Here is a 20,731-nt window from a genome sequence, read left to right on the forward strand (position 1 = left end):
CATAATGTAATTTACTTTCGTGCCCTTCCTAGCCTTGCCATTGACAGCCAATACCAGCTCTTTGCTCCTGACTCATGTTCATGCATTATGGAGCAGAATCTTCATCACCCGAGCCACAAAACCGGTTCCTAGTTAGCTGTGGCATTCACATTTCAGAAGCAGCCGTCAAGTGCACTTATGTCATTCGATATGCTTTGTAATTCTTCTTACCTGTTGAAGGATATGCTTTGCGGTTGTTTTACGAGGCGAATTCATCAACTGCAAATGCACATTGAGGGATTTTCGCAGAGGTTTAGAAAGCTAACTGAAGAAATTTACTGCAAAATCACTTAACATTATATCTAATCAACATATTCCTAAATCCTGTGTTACGCAAAGAACACTCAACTACCCTACAGTGAGCCTTCTCAATTCAGATTATCCCAAATGTCTGGATATTCGAATGTGTACATTATCCGGGAAGTTTCATCGCTTATCCGATTTACGGGCTATGCACATACTTTTATTTGCCATGTTCGTATTTCACAGTACTATCCGGATATTTGAATATTCGGATTATCTGTTGCATCCGAAACGGATATCGGATAATAATTTAAATCCGTATATCCGTTATCCCGACTTTGTGGCCATCCCCAGTAGAAATAACCTGGTGCGTATATTCTAGGCTATCCACGTAGCAGCCATTTCAGGAGAAGTGGTCTCGTGGTGTAACTGGCAGCTACACGGTTGCAGACGGTCACTGAAATAAAACGTTTGGAGTTATCGTATCCTTTTCATACCGGCGCCAGAGTGCGAAATCATTGGTGGGGGAGAAAGAATTTACATACACCCAATATATATATATATATATATATATATATATATATATATATATATATATATATATATATATATATATATATATATGAATAATTATTTGATATACATATTTATTATGTTATTACATAAAGAAGTAAATTTATAAACATTTAATATATATATATATATATATATATATATATATATACGAGGGCCACTATTTATATTTTGAGCCTTGGCAACACTGATTGAAGTTAGGCGCGATTTGACGTTTGCACGGAATCGTCTGGCATTATTGACCATAACGTACTTCAAATGTTTTGTCAATAGCTTCATTTGTGTTGTTTATGTTGCCTTGGAGATTGCGCGACAACAATAAAATGGAATTAACTCGTGAACATTTTCGTGCGATGATTTTTTACGATTTTCGACGTGGATTATCAAGACAAGAGTGCATCGAACAACTTACTTCCACATTTGGCGATGAAGCCCCATCCTTTGCCACTGTGAAACGCTGGTATAACGAATTTAATCGTTGCCGCCATTCGCTCACCGACGAGATTCGCGAAGGTCGTCCAAAATCAGTTGTTGATCAAGAAAACATTGATGCTGCGCAAAACCTAATACTGCAAGATCGTCATGTGACATACTGTGAGATTGAGGCAACCATAGGCATTAGTTCCACCAGCATATATAAAATATTACATGATCATATAGCTGTGAGAAAGGTATGTTCTCGTTGGATCCCACACAATTTGACAAAAACTCAAAAAGACGCTCGCGTCAATTGGTGCAAACAAATGCTCAATAAATACAATCGTGGTGCTTCAAAAGACGTATATAAGATTGTAACAGGTGACGAATCATGGATATATGCATATGAGCCGGAACGTAAACAGCAGTCGACTGTATGGATGTTTCAAGATGAACCCAATCCAACAAAAGTTGTTCGCGCTCGAAGCACATCGAAACAAATGGTCGCCTGTTTCTTCGGGAAAACTGGTCATGTGGCAACTGTGCCTTTAGAGGAACGTAGAACGGTCAACTCTCATTGGTACACAACAATTTGTTTGCCAGAGGTCTTCGGTCAAATACGGAAAACAAGCAAACGCCGTCGGATCATTCTTCATCAAGACAATGCCAGCTGTCACACATCTCGTCTAACAACCGACTTTATGAACAGTCTAAAAATCGAATTGATGGGTCATCCGCCGTACAGTCCTGATTTGGCACCCAATGACTTCTTCTTGTTTCCGAATGTCAAGAATAAATTGCGTGGACAACGATTTTCGTCGGCGGAAGACGCCGTTGATGCGTTCAAAAACCATATTATGGAGGTGTCTCAAGAAGATTGGAAAAACTGCTTTGACAAATGGTTCGAACGAATGCAAAAGTGTATTGACCATAAAGGAGAATACTTCAAAAAACAATAAAGCAGTTTTCAATGCCAAATTCCTGTTTTTTCATTGTTAGGCTCAAAATATAAATAGTGACCCTCGTATATATATATATATATATATATATATATATATATATATATATATATATATATATATATATATATATATATATATATATATATATATATATATGAAATATATTGAAAGGAATTACTACTCTCATATACATATATCAGATATTTATAAAGTAACAAAATAATTCTTTACAACTGCTTAAAAATGTCAAAAAGTTACAAGTACAAGCGGTTTTATTACATAAAGTTTTTTTTTTTTAGTTTTTGCTTTCTATTAATATCAATATAATTACTTTGTCTTTTTTTCTTGTTTCGCTCTTATTGTGCATATATTACTATTGGTGTAGAACTGTTAATGATCTCTTGATAGACAAACAGACAGACGGACAGACAGACAGACAGACAGACACACACACACACAGAAACAGTCATTATCCTTCGTTCTTCGTATGTGTTCGCGGTATTATCCTTAGCTTTATTGTTATAACAAAAATTCCCACTCCGGAAATGGCTGGTGGAGAGGATTTTTTAGGACAAGTTTTTTTTGGTGGGCTAAATCTCCCTGCCCCCTAGATTTCGCACCCTAATCGACGCATTGGCAACGCTCCCTTATTCACATAATAGCATCGTGCGCGTGAGATGCATGAAAGTGTTGGTGACCAAAATCTTATTCCAGTCTTTCTCACCTGAGTTCGAAACGAACTATTTATAGACACTTACAGCACTTTCAATAGTTTCCTCTGCTATAATTAGTCTATTTTTAAGTGCTTGGATATAAATAAATGACCTTGAGATTACATGAATGCAATTTCTTTGAGTACGTATTATTAACGTAATTTGCCTAAACAACCTACAGACAAACCGGAGACTGCGTAATTTTACTTTCTGTTCATCTGTACCTAATATTTAAGTTTGATTTATACTTTGAGAAAGTACATAAGTTTCGATTGTTCCTAAAGCAACTCTTTGACCTGTTTATTGAGTAATTATTCTTAGAATTTGTGACGATTCCATCACCAAGAGACACTTCTGAAGGAGTGATTTCTATTGATTATACTTTTAAATTACTCACGCCTTCTTCTGTGCATGAAACAACAACTTGTTTAGAACATCTATTGTCTGCAAAGGTGGACAAGTGCTAAAATATTCTTCCCAATACCGAACAGTGACGGCACAATATGTGTGAAGGTTCAGTTTAGATCTCGGTGCTGTGCTGTGATAGTCGTTGCAGGCGTTATTGTTGTGGCAACTATTACGTAGTGTTTTCGTTCGTGTGCAGAAGCAGTGTTATTCGTATATACAGATAAGAAAAAGCTTCTGGATTGAAAAGTGTTTCTTGGACTTACCTCAACTGATTAAAGAGTCCTGTTGCAAGTTTCATTCCTTTCTGCGTTTTACTGAGAGTTTTGTGATAGATTCTGAACTTCCAGACGTCAAGGTTTACTCACTGGCAAGAACTAAGTTCGTTTGTGGGGTGTGTCGATTTGAAAACAAAGAAAATTTGTCGATTAAAGTTTTAAGCAAGTTGAAGAAGACACGATGTCGTCAGGATTCCTTCGTCCAGATCACAGTCGCGATAGAAGGGTCAGCCTTCCCGCGATTTTTGGGTGAGTACTCTTCCTTCACTGTATTGAAGTGTTCAGGGTATAGTGTTGAATGACTTCTGTTCTAAAAGTAACATTTGAAAAACATGTGAAGGTCGATAACTGGCACAAGTGACTTATCGATATTACTTCAACTTGTTCATGGAACATTAAAAATCGTATTAGAAGGCACGGTATGTGCTCCCAGATTGTAACTTGTAATTATACCATCGAAACCCAACTATTCACCTAAAAAAATCACTGTAATTTTGCTCTGAAATCACGGGTAGATATAACAGTGAAATTACAATTCTTCCACCGTAAGAAAATACTAACTGCAAAAACAACAGCACACTACGCCGTAAGAACAGGAAAACAAACCCTTTAACGTTCTCCTTTCATTTGTTTTATGTGCTGCTCTAATGTAAACCCATTGTTATTATCACATTTACTTAAATTATTTTGCAGTTAAGTATCAATCTGCACCTCTCACGATAACAATACATGTTTTACAACAGGAAAAAATATATGCTGATATTCCCGGAAAAAAGCAAGACCTGGCATTAGAACAAGCCCTTACAGTCTATTGTTTCGTTGGGTATTGAAATAATTAGAAATCTAATTCGTCCAATAACTCTATCAGTGCGACTAGCAGCAAACATAATAGTCGGGCATCTAATAATATCAATAATTGGAAATACATCTACAATAAATTATTATTAAATTATTAGTTGTCATGTATGGTATTTAAAACTTAGAAGATGGATTCAATGTTTCTCAAGTTCCTCTTATCTACAGTGAAAACTACTGTGGCTGTGAAATATCAATAGATTGTACAGTGTCCGCAAAGTTATACAATGTGGTCTATGTTGTGTATCCAAACACACGCAAATTAAACTCAAGACGTCAAGTTATTCTCAAAAAACTGTGCATTATTTATTCCTCAACATAAAGCGCCACTAAAGATTTATAACAAGCCCCATAATAAAAATAGGGTAAAACTTCGATAGCGTCCCAACACCTCTCACTCGTTTATTTCGTCATTTTTAACATTCGTACTTACCTATTCTGCATTGCGAAAGATTCTTCAAGGCGCTATTTTGCTTTTTTCACGAAAAAAGTTCAATTTTTGACATAAAGAGTAATTATTAAACCATTGACGTTAGCCCCAAAAACCATCCACGGGTAGCACCACAAACCATTGATGTCAGCCCCACGAAACATCACTGCGACGAAGTATGCCTACGAGGTTAGGTTAGGCCTGTTAGGTTAGGTTCCATTAGCACTCCTTTCGTTCAATTTAGCATATACGGACAACATCGGTTTTTCTCGATGAAAGAAAATACCAACAAGAACTTCTAAATGCTACAGAAACTCATTTCGGTAAGTAGTTTCTTGTGTAAAAATGAAGAAATCCGTTGGGACGCTATCGAAGTTTTACCAAAAAATAGCAAAACACAATATATTACTGTAAATAGCTTTACATTTTCTCAGGTATTATATACAGTACAGCACCTCTATACATGCTGACTTACTCCAGCGACACATGAGAAAGTTTTCTCCCATAGTTTGCTATCGTTTCTGCAAGGGAACATGTCTTGAAATTATTCCATTCGAATAATTTGCCTAGATCCGTATCGGAGTGGTTGGAATCCCGGCCCGGACATGGGTGTTCTTCGTAAGTGCCCATTCATCAATTTCATCATATCATCACTCATCCTCATGGTCTCGATTAGCTAAAAGTGGCAGAAAAGCCACGCCAAATAACAAAAAATCAAATCAGGCTATGTTCAATCTTGCTCAAATCTCGAGTAAATCTTAAAATTTTCAACAGCGAATTCTATGTATGGTATTGTGATTTTCATTGCCCTCTAAATTTTACCGAAGTGCTGCTCTGTGTTTTACGTTCACGTCGTTCTTTTTTATAAATTATCTATTTTGATTTAGCCATTGAACAATGCACGAGTAGTGTCGGGGAGCGAGCCCCGTTCCGATTTGTATCCAAAAACTTTCGGTGGTTGGGTAGGTGAATTTGCAAAGGACACTCACCTTATGTAAACTACATGTTTAATGACACACACATATGTTTACTTACATTACACATTCCCTGTCACACAGATGACGATAGATAAAACTGTAGACACAAAACGCCGTCATGCAGCCACATACTTGCTGCGCACTCGAAGACAAGTGTTGCCAACACCTACTTGACAAATATAAAGAAAAATGTTTTGGCCGCCATGTTGGATCCAAGTACATTGTGGGGGCAACAAGTAGTTACATTTTCTTCTTACCGCTTCTTGGCCATTTATTTTGTTGTTGAGCAGTGTTGAGCGATATATCGTCCAGACCCGTGGCGGCGATTAGGGGGCAATTGCCCCTCCACTTTTTGCCACTTTTGCCCCCGCACTATGCTAAACCTTACCTACCAAGGGAAAGTAAAGTGTCCTCCCCCCACAGTTTTGGCACCCAATCGCCGCCACTGGTTCAGACGATATATCGCGATATTGAAAAATATCGTTCAGGCGATATCAACTAGACGATATATCGTCAGGATATTTGGCGATATATATCGTGTCGGCGATATATCGTCAGGATATTTTAGCGAGATATATCGTGTCAGCGACATATCGTCACGATATTTGGCGATATATAATTATCGTGGAGACGATATATCACCGATATCACGATACGGTTTGATTGATTGATTTAGTTTATTTTACTTCGCGTTTTGTGCCTCTTGGCTAATTTGCGAAGATGGGGATGAGTGATGAAATGATGAAATTGATGAATGGACATTCACAAACAACCAAGCCCGAGCGGGATTCGAGCCCGGGACCCTTGGCGTCATATCACGATACGGAAAAAATATAATCGTGTATGACGATATTTTCTTGACGATATATCGCGATATCAAATTTGCGATATCGTCCCCGTCCCTATTGTTGAGTTGCTGTTTTAAGTCCACTTTATGCACAGGAAGGCTAATCGGGACCGCACCCACCGGGTATCGAACCCGGGACCCCTTGATCAAAAGGCGACGACGTTACCTCCGCGCCAGCGGGGAGGTCTTATTTTGTATCATTAGGTCTTTCCCTATGTATAAGTGAAGGTAAAGCTGACACTTGCACTTCTGCATAATGCAATATAGTAGTAGTAGTAGTCAGTGGCGGCGATTGGGTTCCAAAACTGGGGGCAAGGACAGTTTACTTTTCCTTGGTAGATAAGGTTTAGCATAGTGCGGGAGCAAAAGTGTCAAAAATTGGGGGGCAACTGCCCCCCTCGCCACCCCTAATTACCGCCTCTGGTAGTAGTAGTACATTTATTTCCTTTAATGTGCGAGCCATAGGCTGTACGCACTACATAACATTTGAATTTTTCTTCTACAATGCAGGCACATGGGACAGGGGATGTGGAGGTAGGAAGGGCTCCATACATTCACAGTCTCGACCGCGTCTGGAGGGAAGTGATGAAACTTGCCTCTTGTAATTTATATTAACACAAAAAACTTTATCTTGGCTTTACACAGCCAAAGCTGCTGTCGACGTTCTCTTCCAATAAAGCACGAAATCAAGCACTGCTGTTTGTTCCCGTGACGTCATGTCTGACGAGCTGTAAGCAGCTTGCTAATTTGTGATGACAATGCGTGCGTACTTCCTCATTTAGCACATTTGTGCAACTTAAAGTTCCGAAAGGTTTTTTTACAGTCACTTTGAAGCAGTGGCGGATTGACGTATCTCACTCACGGGACCGGGGGATAACTGTTTTCATAGATTTAACCGTCTCTGGGGATGGTACCGAAGGAAGACTTGGCAGTGTCTCGTCCCGTCTCCTTCTCGGTCTCGTATCGAATCTTGAAATGATATATACCAAAATGGAAAAGCCATTAGGCCGGCTTTAGACGAAAGGATTTCCTTTGACATTTTTGCTAGCATAAATGCTATGTAAATTCTTCCAAAAATCTCATAGCAGATAGTACCTTACACTGAAGCATATCATGTAACTTTTTGGTTAAGCTTTTGCGATTACAATGTAGTATAACATATACAGCATGAAAGGCACGTTGAGTTACACCATCTACGGTGTTTACAATTGAAACAATTAAATATTCTTCCATACGTTAACTGTAAACGTTGTAAAGTATGTATTTAAGCAGCGCCATTCTTGTGTACCTAATAACGTTTTATACGAAACGTTATTCCTCTCGGTTGAATAGTTATCGGCTTTTAAAAATTTGAAGTGATACATTGTTTACATCTCACGCGGCCGCCATTACAACTTCACCCGTGACCTAGAGGTCGCTTCTGATTGGTTACGCTACGAAAAATGCTACGGATCGAGCCTATCCTTGAGAAATGCCATGAAATATGCCACAAGATTTCTCACTCTTTACACGGTAGCTTTTTGGTCATGGCATAAATGTTAAGGAAAATGCTTTCGTCTATAGCGGCCTTCAGTTTCACCCCGCCACTGCGAAGGCCTTTCCACCCATCTTCCTTCGAACAAAGGCCATTTTCGAACTTCCTTCTCCATTCATAAACTTGCTGGTGTGGTAAGCATGCATAGAGATATTAAATTTTCATTTGGCGAAGAATTTCTGTAAGTTTTAGGTTTCCAGATGACAAGGGGAAAAAAAACATTGAAAAACTAAATATGCTGACCAAGGCAGAAATTTATTTTATTATAAAACATAAACTAAACGTAACGTTTCAACCTTCTAGCAAGGTCTTCTTCAGACTCAGCACCAAGTACAAATGTAACAAGGTACAAAACTGGAGAAGGCAAAATAAATAGCCTATGGAAACAGCTGGAAAAGAATGGCTACGAGAAGGAGGATAGACTGGACATAAACAGAAGAAGGAAGAAAAGTGGCAGGGGAGAATTGTAAGACAAAGAAAAAGAGAGGAGGTTTGGAATAAGGAGTATGTGGAAGACCACAGAAAAGATATGCAAAGCGCATAGGAAAGCGGGCATTAAAACTTACAGGAAGGGAGGGAGAAGTATCTTAAGAATAGCGAAGAATGCAAAGAAGAAAAAGGAAAACAGAGAAGAGGAAGGGATTATCTACGAAATGAAGTGTAAAGAATGTCAGAGTGTGTACATAGGAGAAACGAAAAAGAGGCTGAAAGACAAGTTGAAACAACATAGGGATGATGTACGACTTAAGAGAGAGAGAAATGCGATATTTAAACACACGAGAGAAGCAGGACATGACATAGAGTGGGATGAGGCTAAGCAGATAGAAAGGGAGAAGAGAATACTAGTGAGAAAATGGAAGGAGGCCAAGGAAATAGAGAAGAAAGGTGAAGAAGACACAATGAACTGGAATGGGGGACTGAAGATAAACAAAGAATGGAAGAAGGTGTTAAAAAGAGTGAGAAGGAGGAGAGAAGAAGTAAGAAGAATGAAGGATAAAAGAGCGTGAGATAAAGAGTCCAACCACATTCCAGATGAAAGAAAATGTTTAGCTAAATCGCCTTTCAGGTGAAAGTACAGTTGACATGGTAAAGCCACCTGCTAGAATGTTCCAGAACAACTTTCTAATAGTCTGGAGGGGAGTTACTTCTGTGTGTATATATATATCGTCCTGTTTTGTTCCTTGTTACATTTGTACTTCGTGCAGAGTCTGAAGAAGACCTTGCTAGAAGGTTGATACGTTACGTTTAGTTTATGTTTTATAATAAAATAAATGTCTGCCTTGGTCATATTTAGTTTTTCATATCATGGAAACAAGGCTTAATGGTGTTATAAAAAAACATTGCTCTACACTGGTGCAAGTATGTGTCGAGGAGGCGCCATCTTTTTAAAAATACATTTTCTTCTTTCTTTGAAATGTAAGAATTTTAGCCCATTTTGTCGCCTGAATTTTGGCAACCCAACAGAACATTTGATCACATATATGACGTTGCTTCTTGTCGTGGAACGGCGCTTTTTTGAACGTTCGTAGCTGAAATGACGCACGAACGACAAAAATGTTACTCAGGAAAGTTTGTTTGTTTTCATGTCTTCGATACCTTTCTGTAGTCGTCAGGCACCATTTTAATGACACTCTGTATATTAAAAGTTATGTCTGTAGGTATTCACATACAGTATGTAGCATTGTTATTCGTACACATAGAATTCCCGAGAACAAAATGTCATATCTACTAGTAAATATAATTATTTTCATATGTACCTGGAAATTAATGTTAATGAAGGTTTCACCAACAAATGTTAATCAAAAATGTATGTTCAAAGTGTATAAACAGAGCATATAATTTGTGTGAAAAGAGAAAAACACGCTGTTTCATGCAACATTGTTATTCGTACAGGCAAGAGTTTCAATCTTTCTCGCATACAGCGCCACCGCTATTCGGGCGATTTCGTGCACTTTGCAACTTCGTAACAAGTTTGAACATGCAGGCGCGCTCCCCGTCAAGCGGAATGCTGGCGTAAGTATTGTTGTAGGCCTATCGTATATCTATCAGCGTGTTCGAAATGGGCAAGGTGAAGGAACTTAGTTCCGATCTGAAGGATGTTATTATAAATTTGGCCCTTAGAGGTTATTCGTTAAGAAAAATTGGACGAACAGTCAATAAATCACACTCCACACTTCAATACATAGTAAACAAATTTAGAGAGGAATGTTCAACACAGAATGTGCAGAGAAAACCAAAAGAGAGACTGTTGAATAAACGTGATGAACGCTTTATTTTAAAAAGAGTGCAAGAAAACCCCCGACTAAGTGTTCCTCAGTTACGACCGTTAGTAGAAAATGTTGCTGGCAAGATGATGTCCGATCAAACTGTCCGACGTGCCTTGAGGAAGCATGGATATCATGACATAATACCACGAAAGAGGCCGTATGTAAATAAGGTGAATCGCAGGAATAGACTTTCATTCGCGAAAGAGCACATCCACAAGGACCACAGATTTTGGGGTAGTGTCATATGGTCAGACGAGTCCAAGATTAATATATACGAGTCAGATGGGATAAATAGGGTCTGGAGAAAATCAAATAAAGACAATGATTACATTAACTCAGGTCCAACAGTTAAACACGGTGGTGGGTCATTAATGATTTGGGGCTGTATGTCGTCCAAAGGTGTTGGTACCATCCAGTTTATTGATGGTATCATGGATGCATATGTCTATATGGACATATTGAAGAACAATGTAAAGCAGGGTGCCCAGAGAATGGACACCGCCTATCTACAGATTCTAACAAGACAATGACAGTAAGCATAAGGCGCGAGTTAACATGAGTTGGCTAATATGGAATGTGCCTAAACTTCTACTGGGTGAGTCTGTTAAAAGAGGCCCGTGGAAATGTGCTCCTTGCATATAGGCAACCCTGGTACACCGAAGAGAAGAATGGGGTAGAGAACAGTCCAGGATATCGGTGCCAAGCAGTTTAGACAACTTGACATAAACGTAAATGAATGAAACATCTCTTCTGTAAATACAGTACAGTGTGACAGCAACGTACCTAGAGGAGGGGCTGGAAATGTCCTCCATTGACCTCGAAGCTCGTGTGCAGACGATACCACATGTTCTGAAAAGCACGGGCGAGGACATCCTGCGGGATGGCCTGGATAGGTGTGGTAATGTTATTCTGGAGTTCTTCGAGTGTGTGAGTGTTGTTGCTATACACCTGTCCCTTCACAGATTCCCACAAGAAGAAATCACAGGGTGATAAATCTGGAGAACGAGGTGGCTAAGGTTGGTTCGTGCCACGGCTGATGACGCGATCAGGCGAGACACTGACTCATGATCGTTGCACATGCTGTATGCGCCGTGGCTCCATCCTGCTAAAACTAATCGTTCCTTCGCTCATCCTCAGTCAGTTGTTCAACAAACACGTTGAATATGTTACTGATGTAACGAGCCTATTTCACAGTCTCCTGGAAGAACACCGGGATGATGCTGCGTGACGACACGGCACACCAGACACCGAGTTTCTGGGCGTGCAGTGGAACCTCCATGAACACGTGTGGATTGTCACCTGACCAGTGTCGCGTGTTCTGGGAGTTTATGTAGCCTGACAAATGGAGCCATGCTTCATCGGAAATGAACAAGTAACCATCTGGCAGCACCTCCGGAGCAATATTGGGCAGAAACCACTCACAAAACTGCACGCGAGCTGCCTTGTCCACATCCCGCACCTGATGCATCACGGTAACTTTGATTGCGTGCAAGTTCAAGTCCTGCTTCAGAATCCGCATAGCGGTTGACTGGGACACCTGCAACTGTTGTGCCAAACGCAGAGATGATCATTAGCCGTATCATTAGCTGCGCTCCGTCGCCCACCTTTGCCTCAGTGCGGACAGTCTTTGGACGCACTTTTGGCCTATTCAGCACGGATTCGGTTTCCCGAATCAGTTTTTGCATTACTGATTTGGTTGGGGCCTTCGCTGGAACTCCATTCACCGCGAACTCCGTCGTAAACAAATCTGCACACTGTTTCCAAGAACCGAGGCGTGCATACGTCTCGACAACAAAGATACGCTGCTGCACCGTGAACACTATGCTGACCCACCGAATCACACTCACAACTTTTCTCGCCGCTCAACTGCACTCAACTGACCTGCACGCAGCTTGCTTGCCTCATGGTCACTACTGGACACTTTCTTTTCAATCTGCTTGGCACCGATATCCTGGACTGTTCTCTACCCCGCTCTTCTCTTCGGTGTACCAGGGTTGCCTACATGCAAGGAGCACATTTTCCAGACTCACCCAGTACAAACACCAGCTCAAAGTCCAGACTTGAATCCCATTGAGCATTTATGGGCAATTTTGAAAAGGCGAGTCCATAAAGCAGGCGTCAAGTCCAAACAAGAGTTGAAAACTGTTGTGCAAGCCGAGTGGAATAAAATAAGCTCTGAAACATGTCGGAAACTGGTTAATTGTATGAAGAACAGGTGCCAAGCAGTAATTAAAGCCAAAGGATATGCATCAAAGTATTAGAACTGTCAGTCAATTTGCTCTGAATATACATTTTTCTTTGATATTATTAAGTGTACGAATAGAAAAGTTGTACAAAAAATGGCATGTTTCTTTTTCAGTTTCATTTAATTTATTATTGTCATTGGTTATTCAGAATTTGGGTAAGATTTTATGTTAATATTGATATTAGTTATTGAATTGAAAAGAAACAATTTCAAAAGAGTGTATTAAAGCATTTTCTTTGAAAATCCGTGTTTACGAATAAGAATGTTACATACTGTATAAAACTTTGCACGATACATGTTTTGTAACAGCTTTCAGGAATTTGCTCATTTTGAGAAAACATCGGAACGCCTCATATTTTGCAAGACATCCACCATGAGAAATCATACAAAAACCAATGAACTAATGTATGGATTTATAAACTTCAGTTTTAGCATAATGAGAGCTGAAAATTAATTACCGATGAATGTGTGATAGAAGAGAACTGACACTGTTCAGGGGCGTGGTGCTGATCACATCACCCCCACTTACGACCGGATCAAGAAAGTGTGGGGCGTTACCCCCGCACCCTACACGCCTTCATAGCGTGGTGCTAAGCACAGGGGAACACTTTACCTTATTTTTTTTTATCTCAATACAAATTAAGAATGAGCAACATGAGACTGTATATTGGTATACGCATGATACCTCCCAAGGCACGGGAAAACATTAAGATTTGCAGTAATTAGAAACAAAAACACAGAACTTACGTTTTAACATATGAATTCAGAATCTATTTATCTTGATTATGCAATTAAAAAAAAACAACAGAGTTGTCACAAAAAATCACAGTAACAGCAGAATTTTTCTCTCATGCACTTAACTCAACTAAGATTTATTGGACTTACAGCTTTACAGGTGGCTGTTTATGCCCAGCATACATTATAAGTACATAAGATACATTTTTAATATAAATTTTACACACAAAGTTCATAAACGCTCTTAAATACAATTTTATAAAACTACATTAACTCATTCAGTAACAAAAATATATTATAATTTTATATCGGCTTTTCTCAAAAAAGAAAGTATAACATATCCAATTCTAACATCTTATTAATGGGAAAAGGAACATTAATTTTTGACAAAGTTTTATATAAGATCTTTCTTTCCTCTGAGTGAATTGGACATTCCAAAATAATATGATGAGCATCACCCCTTAAATCACCACAGTCACAATTCGGAGATTTGAAAATGTGTATTTCAAATAAATGATGATATGTTCTCGCGTGACCACTTCTTAGTCTATTTATTAAAACAATTGCATTTCTTGAACCTTTACAATTATAAAACCAAGGTTTTTTCCTAGTGTAATCAACATAAGGACGATAACTTTCACCAACACTTTGTAATGAATTATAACACCATAAGTTCCATTCTTCAAAAAATTTCTTCTTAACCCTCGGCAAAAGATCTGTGTAATGCAATGGTAACTGGATTGTTTCATTCAATTGAGCAGCTTGTTTTGCATATCTGTCTGCTTGTTCATTTCCGTAAATATTAATGTGTGATTTTACCCACACATAATGAACTACTTTTCCATTGCTTATTAAGCTATTAGTTGCACGAATACAATTGATGACATATGGTGATATTTTAAATATTTTTTTATAACTAGATTGTATTCCTTGTAAAACACTTTGCGAATCAACTAGTATTAGAAATTTCTGTTCAGGAACTGTGCCAATATAAATCAAAGCTTGATATACCGCATATATTTCTGCTGTAAATATGGATGGCTCCAGTGGTAACCTAAACATGTTTGATATATTTCTTTCAGTATCATAAAGAGCTGCTCCTACTCCACTTTCAGTTTTAGACCCATCTGTATACAGGGTGACTGGTAATTAGAAGTATTCCCTGAAAGGGGTTAAAGTATAGACAATTTCCAATAAATTTGACCATATGATACCCCGTCCAAAAATTAGTAGTTTTCGAGATAATCGAATTTCTTTTGTTTCTTTAAAAAATGACAATTTTCCATATAAAAAGATGAATTGAGAAAAAACTGCTCGTTGTATGGAACGTATTTCAGCGTTTTCTGATAGCTAACAAGTAAGTGGTTCATTGAAAAAAAAAGTTTTTCCCAAATAACAATCACATGTAAGTACCTGGTGGGTCTAAACTTACAAGTGATGATAAAAAAATGCACTCTTAGTTTACTTGGCAACGTATTAATAACAAAAATGGTATGACACGAAGCGTACAAATTACTTGAATTACTTCCTTGTGATATCTGCTATCCAACAAGGTACAAATGTTGCTAACATTCACATTTGTGTACAAGAAATAATACTTCATTCATCTTCATGTGAATGGAATCAATGAACAAAACAATTAATGAACATTACACGTCTTGCTCAAAGTGGGCACCTCCGTTACGAATGCAGGCAGGCAGGTTTTTACAGACATTTGGTCTCGTAACTCGTGATGTGATGCTGTCTTTGATGTGTTGACCAGCTGTTAAGATCCTCTCCCCGAGTTCTTCTTGCGAGTTTACCGGTGTCTTGTAAACTAAGTCTTTCATGTGGCTACAAATGTAAAAGTCGCAAGGCATCAAATCAGGGGATCGAGCCGGCCAGGGAATCGGGCCGCCTCGGCCAATCCATTTCTTTGGGTAATTTTCATCCAGACACTGTCGCACGCCCAGGCAGAAGTATGGATGGGCGTCATCAACAATCATTTGATCGAGCCATTTTTCCTGCCCAAAATCTTAAATGGCATCACTTATGAACATTTTTTGAGGAACGGGAAGGCAATGTTGTTGGAGGACAAGCTACAAGACGTGACATGATTTATCAGCATGATGACGGCCCAGCTCGATCCCCCGATCGATTTGACGCCTTGCGACTTTTACATTTGGAGCCACGTGAAAGACTTAGTTTATAAGACACCGGTAAACTCGATAGAAGAGCTCAGGGAGAGGATCTTAACAGCTGGTCAACGCATCAAAGACAGCATCACATCACGAGTTACGAGACCAAATGTCCGTAAAAACCTGCGTGCCTGCATTCGTAACGGAGGTGCCCACTTTGAGCAAGACGTGTAATGTTCTTTAATTGTTTTGTTCATTGATTCCATTCACATGAAGATGAATGAAGTATTATTTCTTGTACACAAATGTGAATGTTAGCAACATTTGTACCTTGTTGGATAGCAGATAACACAAGGAAGTAATTCAAGTAATTTGTATGCATTTCGTGGCATGCCATTTTTGTTATTAATACGTTGCCAAGTAAACTAAGAGTGCATTTTTTTATCTTCACTTGTAAGTTTAGACCCACCCGGTACTTACATGTGATTGTTATTTGGGAAAAACGTTTTTTTTCAACGAACCACTTATTTGTTAGCTATCAGAAAATGCTGAATTAAGTTCCATACAAGGAGCAGTTTTTTCTCAATTCATCTTTTTATGTGCAAAATTGTCATTTTTTAAAGAAACAAAAGAAATTCGATTATCTCGAAAACTACCAATTTTCGGACGGGGTATCATATGGTCAAATTTATTGCAAATTGTCTCTACTTTAACCCCTTTCAGGGAATACATCTAATTACCAGTCACCCTGTATATGTGATAAAAGTCTTCCCAAGATTCTCTAAACTCAGCTGAATGATTATATTTCGGGAAATATATATATATATATATTGGTTGTGTGGGAAATTCTAACGAGTACACTGGCAATGTTCTTGCTATGAGTACTTGACTACATTCATGATGATATTTACTAAATAGTTGTACCCAAAGCGTAGCTGATTTATCATTGGTTATTCCTGAATCATGCAGCTCTAAAAGATTTAATTTAATAAAACATCATTGAAAGGATGCCATGGTGAATGTTGAATTTTAAATAACATTTTTATTGCGATTAACTTTATCCTCACAGAAACCGAACATTCTACTGACTCCATATATACCACTACATTAGGAGTACTGTTCATTAATCCCAAACATCTTTTTAGAATTTTTCGTTGCTGGACTTCTAGTGGAGAAAGTTTTGTTACTGGAAGATGACACAAGACCATTAATCCATAATCTAATACTGCTCGATAATAATTCTTATAAAACATAAGCATGCTGGTAGGATGTGCTCCCCATTTGGTATTCGCCATAGCTTTAAATAAATGAAATATTTTATCGGATCTATTTTTCATCATATTTATTTGATACTGCCATGATAATAAAGCATCAAAGTATACACCTAGATATTTTACTTGTGAAACAATTGGAATTTGTAATCTCCTAGGAATAATGTTGAAAATATTTTGAAGACCCTTATGCTTAAATACTACTATTTTGGACTTTTCTAAAGATACTGATAATATTTTCTGCTTTAACCATTCGTTAAATTCTATTAATTTATATTCAAACATTGAAAAATCTTTTAAGTGATTACTTGAGTCTAAATATATACATACATCATCAGCATATTGTAGAAACTGAAATGGGGAATCTATTATTGTTTTAATATCTGATAAATAAACATTAAATAATAATGGGCTAAGAGGACTTTCCTGTGGTAGTCCTTGTCCAAGATATATTGAACCTACCATTTCTGAACCAAAATGAAAATAAAGTTGTTTTTTAGATAACAATTTCCATGTCAATATGAGTATAAAGTGTGGCACTTTTAGTAATTGAAATTGTCTCAATAGAATAGTAATATCTACGTTGTCGTATGTACTTTGAATATCAATAAAGGCTGAAAGTACTGATTGGTTTCTTTTAATAACGCTATAAATATGAGAAGATAATGATACTAATGCATCCTGGGTTCCATAACCTTTACGAAATCCCATTTGTCTGGGAGAAAATACCTTTTGACCTTCCATAAACCACTCTAATCTTTTTAATAAAAGCTTCTCGAAAATTTTTGCCAGTACGGAACTTAGAGCTATTGGGCGATATGACTGACCCAACGAAGGTTTTTTTTCCTGTTTTTAGAATTGGCATAATAATTTGAGAGGTCCATGCAACGGGAATTTTACCCGATAGCAATATTTGATTGAAAATTTTACATAACATGCTTAGTGCATTCCGTGGAAGATTTCGTACCATAGAATACGTAATTCCATCAATGCCAGGAGCAGAATCTTTAGACCCTTGAAGAATTTCATGAATTTCATTTACAGTGATAGAGGATGTGAACCCCTTTGAGTATTTTGATGTAGATGAGAACGTGTAGAATATATTAGGAGGTTCGCAGGCTGATATGAAGGGTGTAGGAATGACTTTATTAATAAAATCGGTTTTCCATTCAGTGGACAAAGGTAAAGTCCGACTTACATGTGCTTTTCTAAGTGATCTGAACTTGCGCCATATGACGTCTAATTTTGTGTTGGGGTTTATTTCTTCGCAATATTTTTGCCATGAAAATCTCTTAGCCTTTATATATACTATTCTAGATTTTGCAGTAGTTCGTTTCAAATTTATCAAAGTTGCAGGTGAAGGAGCACTTACAAATTGTTTCAATGCTTGTAATCGCTTCCTTTTTGCTTGAAAACATTCTTCATTCCACCAATCTATTTTAGGAAAATTTCGATCATATTGCGGTTTCAGTCGGGGACAGGCATAATCCATAACTTGAGTTATTATATCCACAAATTTTCCATATTGTACAGTATATTGGTTTTGATATTCTTTAGCTGAAAATTTTAAGTCTAAAACTGAATTATATTTCATCCAATCTGCCCTCTTTACGCTCCACTTACGAATTGTTTTTTGTTTTATTAATTTTGGAAATTTTTGAGATGATGTTAGCGTGATGAAACATGGAAAATGATCACTAGTTCGTAAATCAAAGTCTATTTCCCACACAAAATCAAAACACTGATTATCAGATATTAAAGTTAGATCAATAGAGGACATATTGTTTCCATTTGGTGGAACATGTGTTGGAGATCCATCATTTATAACTGTCAAGTTATTATAATCCATCCAATCTTCAACTGTCTTTCCCAAAGTATCGATTCTATGATCACCCCACAATGTATTATGACAATTAAAATCTCCTGTTATGATAAAGGGATGTTGAAAGCCAGACAAAAGAGAATTTAGATGAGAGCTCTGTATTTGTTGCGAAGTATAACGAGATGGAATATACAAGCTAATAATATTATAAAGTAAGTTGTTTAACTGAATTTTTATACCGACCACTTCTACATTATATTTGGAAAATCATGTGTTGAATTAAACTGAATTTGTTGAAATGGTACACTTTCATGAACAAAAATTCCCACACCCTTATTTCTTACATTATAATCATTTAATATACTATGATAGTGAGCAATATGAATATTTTTTGATTTTAAACCCCATACCTCACTAACGCAAATAATTAACGGGTGACACTCATCTATTAATTTAATTAATTGAAGTTTCCTTGCAGAGAAGGGTCTTAAATTCCATTGTATTATTAATGGCAAGAATTTTCTTTGCTGGTAACACATTGTTGTTTTAAATTAAGGGGTGTCCCCGAAATCTTGTAAGTCTTGAATTAGTTTTAAAATTTGTACAGAAATTTCGTTACATTTTAAGATTATTTTCCTAATATATAATAAATCATCACTCACTGAAATTGTTGTGGTAAGTTCAGCTATTAGATGTAGCAGAGTTACTAGCGATTCTTTCTGAGAAGGACTCTCCGCTGTTGTCCGGCGTCCAATCGAATCTGATTTTCTATCCTGTTCCTTAGAGGAACACGTCGTGCTCACAGGTTCACTTGAATTAGCCACTGCTGATGATGTTGACGCAATTTGTGGATCCTTGTGTTTATTTTTGTCCTTTATCAAAACAGGTTTAATTGTTTTCCTCAATTGTGAAGCAGAATGCAGTCTCTAGCAATTTAGGAAAGTCTTTAGCAGAGGTCGCATACGTTCGCTGTTCATTTCGTGGATCAATTCCAAAAAGTACTTGTTTCCTTGGATCTTGATAGGAGATGTTGTTATAAGCAATCAGCCTTTGTATTTCTCTCTCTTGCTCCCATCTTACACAAGACTTATCGGCAGATAAGTGGTTTCCCTTGCAATTAATACATTTAGGACTGGCATTGCAGATTCCATGTTCCACTTGACCACATCTATAACACACGGGAGAGGATTTACACTGTGTTTGTGAGTGTGAGAAACGGAAACATTTCTTGCATAAAATCACAGATCTTACTTTTGGCTTCACTTCAAATATTTGGCTCCACAACTTCACTTCTTTTGGTAACTGTTGAGATTGGAATGTTACACTAATCAGTTTAGTAGGTTCTTGCCTTACTTTCCCCTCTTCATTGAAAAAAGTTTTCTTCATCCTTCTTACATCTATTATTGGAACTTCAGCTCTAATGTCTTCGATTATCTCGTCTACTGGGATGTCGGTAGGTACACCATATATTAATCCTTCTCTCACTAATAGACCTTTAGGGATTCTGGCTTCTAAATGGTATTTTTCCTTGATGAATTCATTTTTAGCAAATTTATTTGCATCATATGCTGTACGAAATGTCAATTTTGCCTGCTTCAAACCACTTTGTTTAACGAATTCAACATCAACCTTCTCCTTACACAAATTATAACCTAATTTTACCGTATTCAAGCTCTGTGATCCAGGTAATGTACTGTCTACCAACACGATATATGGGCCTTGATGTCCCTCATAATATAAAGATATATCATATGCCTCACTTCTATATTTAGCAACACCAACCTTTGTACTTGCACTTACTTTCGGATTTTTTGGGGTTTTCTCCACTTCAGGTTCCGTGCATTCTTCATTAGATCGACCTCTTTTGAAAGAAGTCTTATCACTAACTTCCATTTCCGCTAACTGTTCAGGTACAATCACATTCATATCACTCTGGATTGCTTACATTTTCTTCATTAATCTTCACATCCTGAGCCATCTTGTGAAATCACAAGCGTTTTT

At 37.6% G+C, this 20,731-nt stretch overlaps 2 protein-coding genes across 4 annotated transcripts in view; one reads left to right on the forward strand and one right to left on the reverse strand.

Annotated features, from left to right (window-relative positions):
- The window catches only part of LOC145981143 (uncharacterized), a 235,530-nt gene that overhangs the window by 111,372 nt on the left and 103,427 nt on the right, over positions 1 to 20,731 (reverse strand). Inside the window, exon 1 of one of the 3 annotated variants that reach the window (XM_083114269.1) lies at positions 3,619 to 3,918. The exons of 1 other annotated variant lie outside the window; for it this stretch is intronic. The gene's annotated coding sequence lies outside the window, so the exon portion shown is untranslated. Of the gene's footprint in view, positions 1 to 3,344; positions 3,433 to 3,618; positions 3,919 to 20,731 lie in introns of those variants that run through there. One more of the 3 variants, XM_083114270.1, reaches the window with a different exon arrangement.
- fray (oxidative stress responsive kinase frayed) overlaps positions 3,651 to 20,731 on the forward strand; it is a 223,264-nt gene continuing 206,183 nt past the window's right edge. The window contains exon 1 of the mRNA XM_083114264.1: positions 3,651 to 3,879. Within this exon, the coding sequence (XP_082970390.1) occupies positions 3,812 to 3,879 (68 nt within the window). The 5' untranslated portion in view covers positions 3,651 to 3,811. The remainder of the gene's footprint in view (positions 3,880 to 20,731) is intronic.

This window comes from Lepisma saccharinum, chromosome 29 (genome assembly GCF_977018435.1).
Source record: "Lepisma saccharinum chromosome 29, izLepSacc3.1, whole genome shotgun sequence".
Classification (NCBI taxonomy): Eukaryota; Metazoa; Arthropoda; class Insecta; order Zygentoma; family Lepismatidae; genus Lepisma; species Lepisma saccharinum.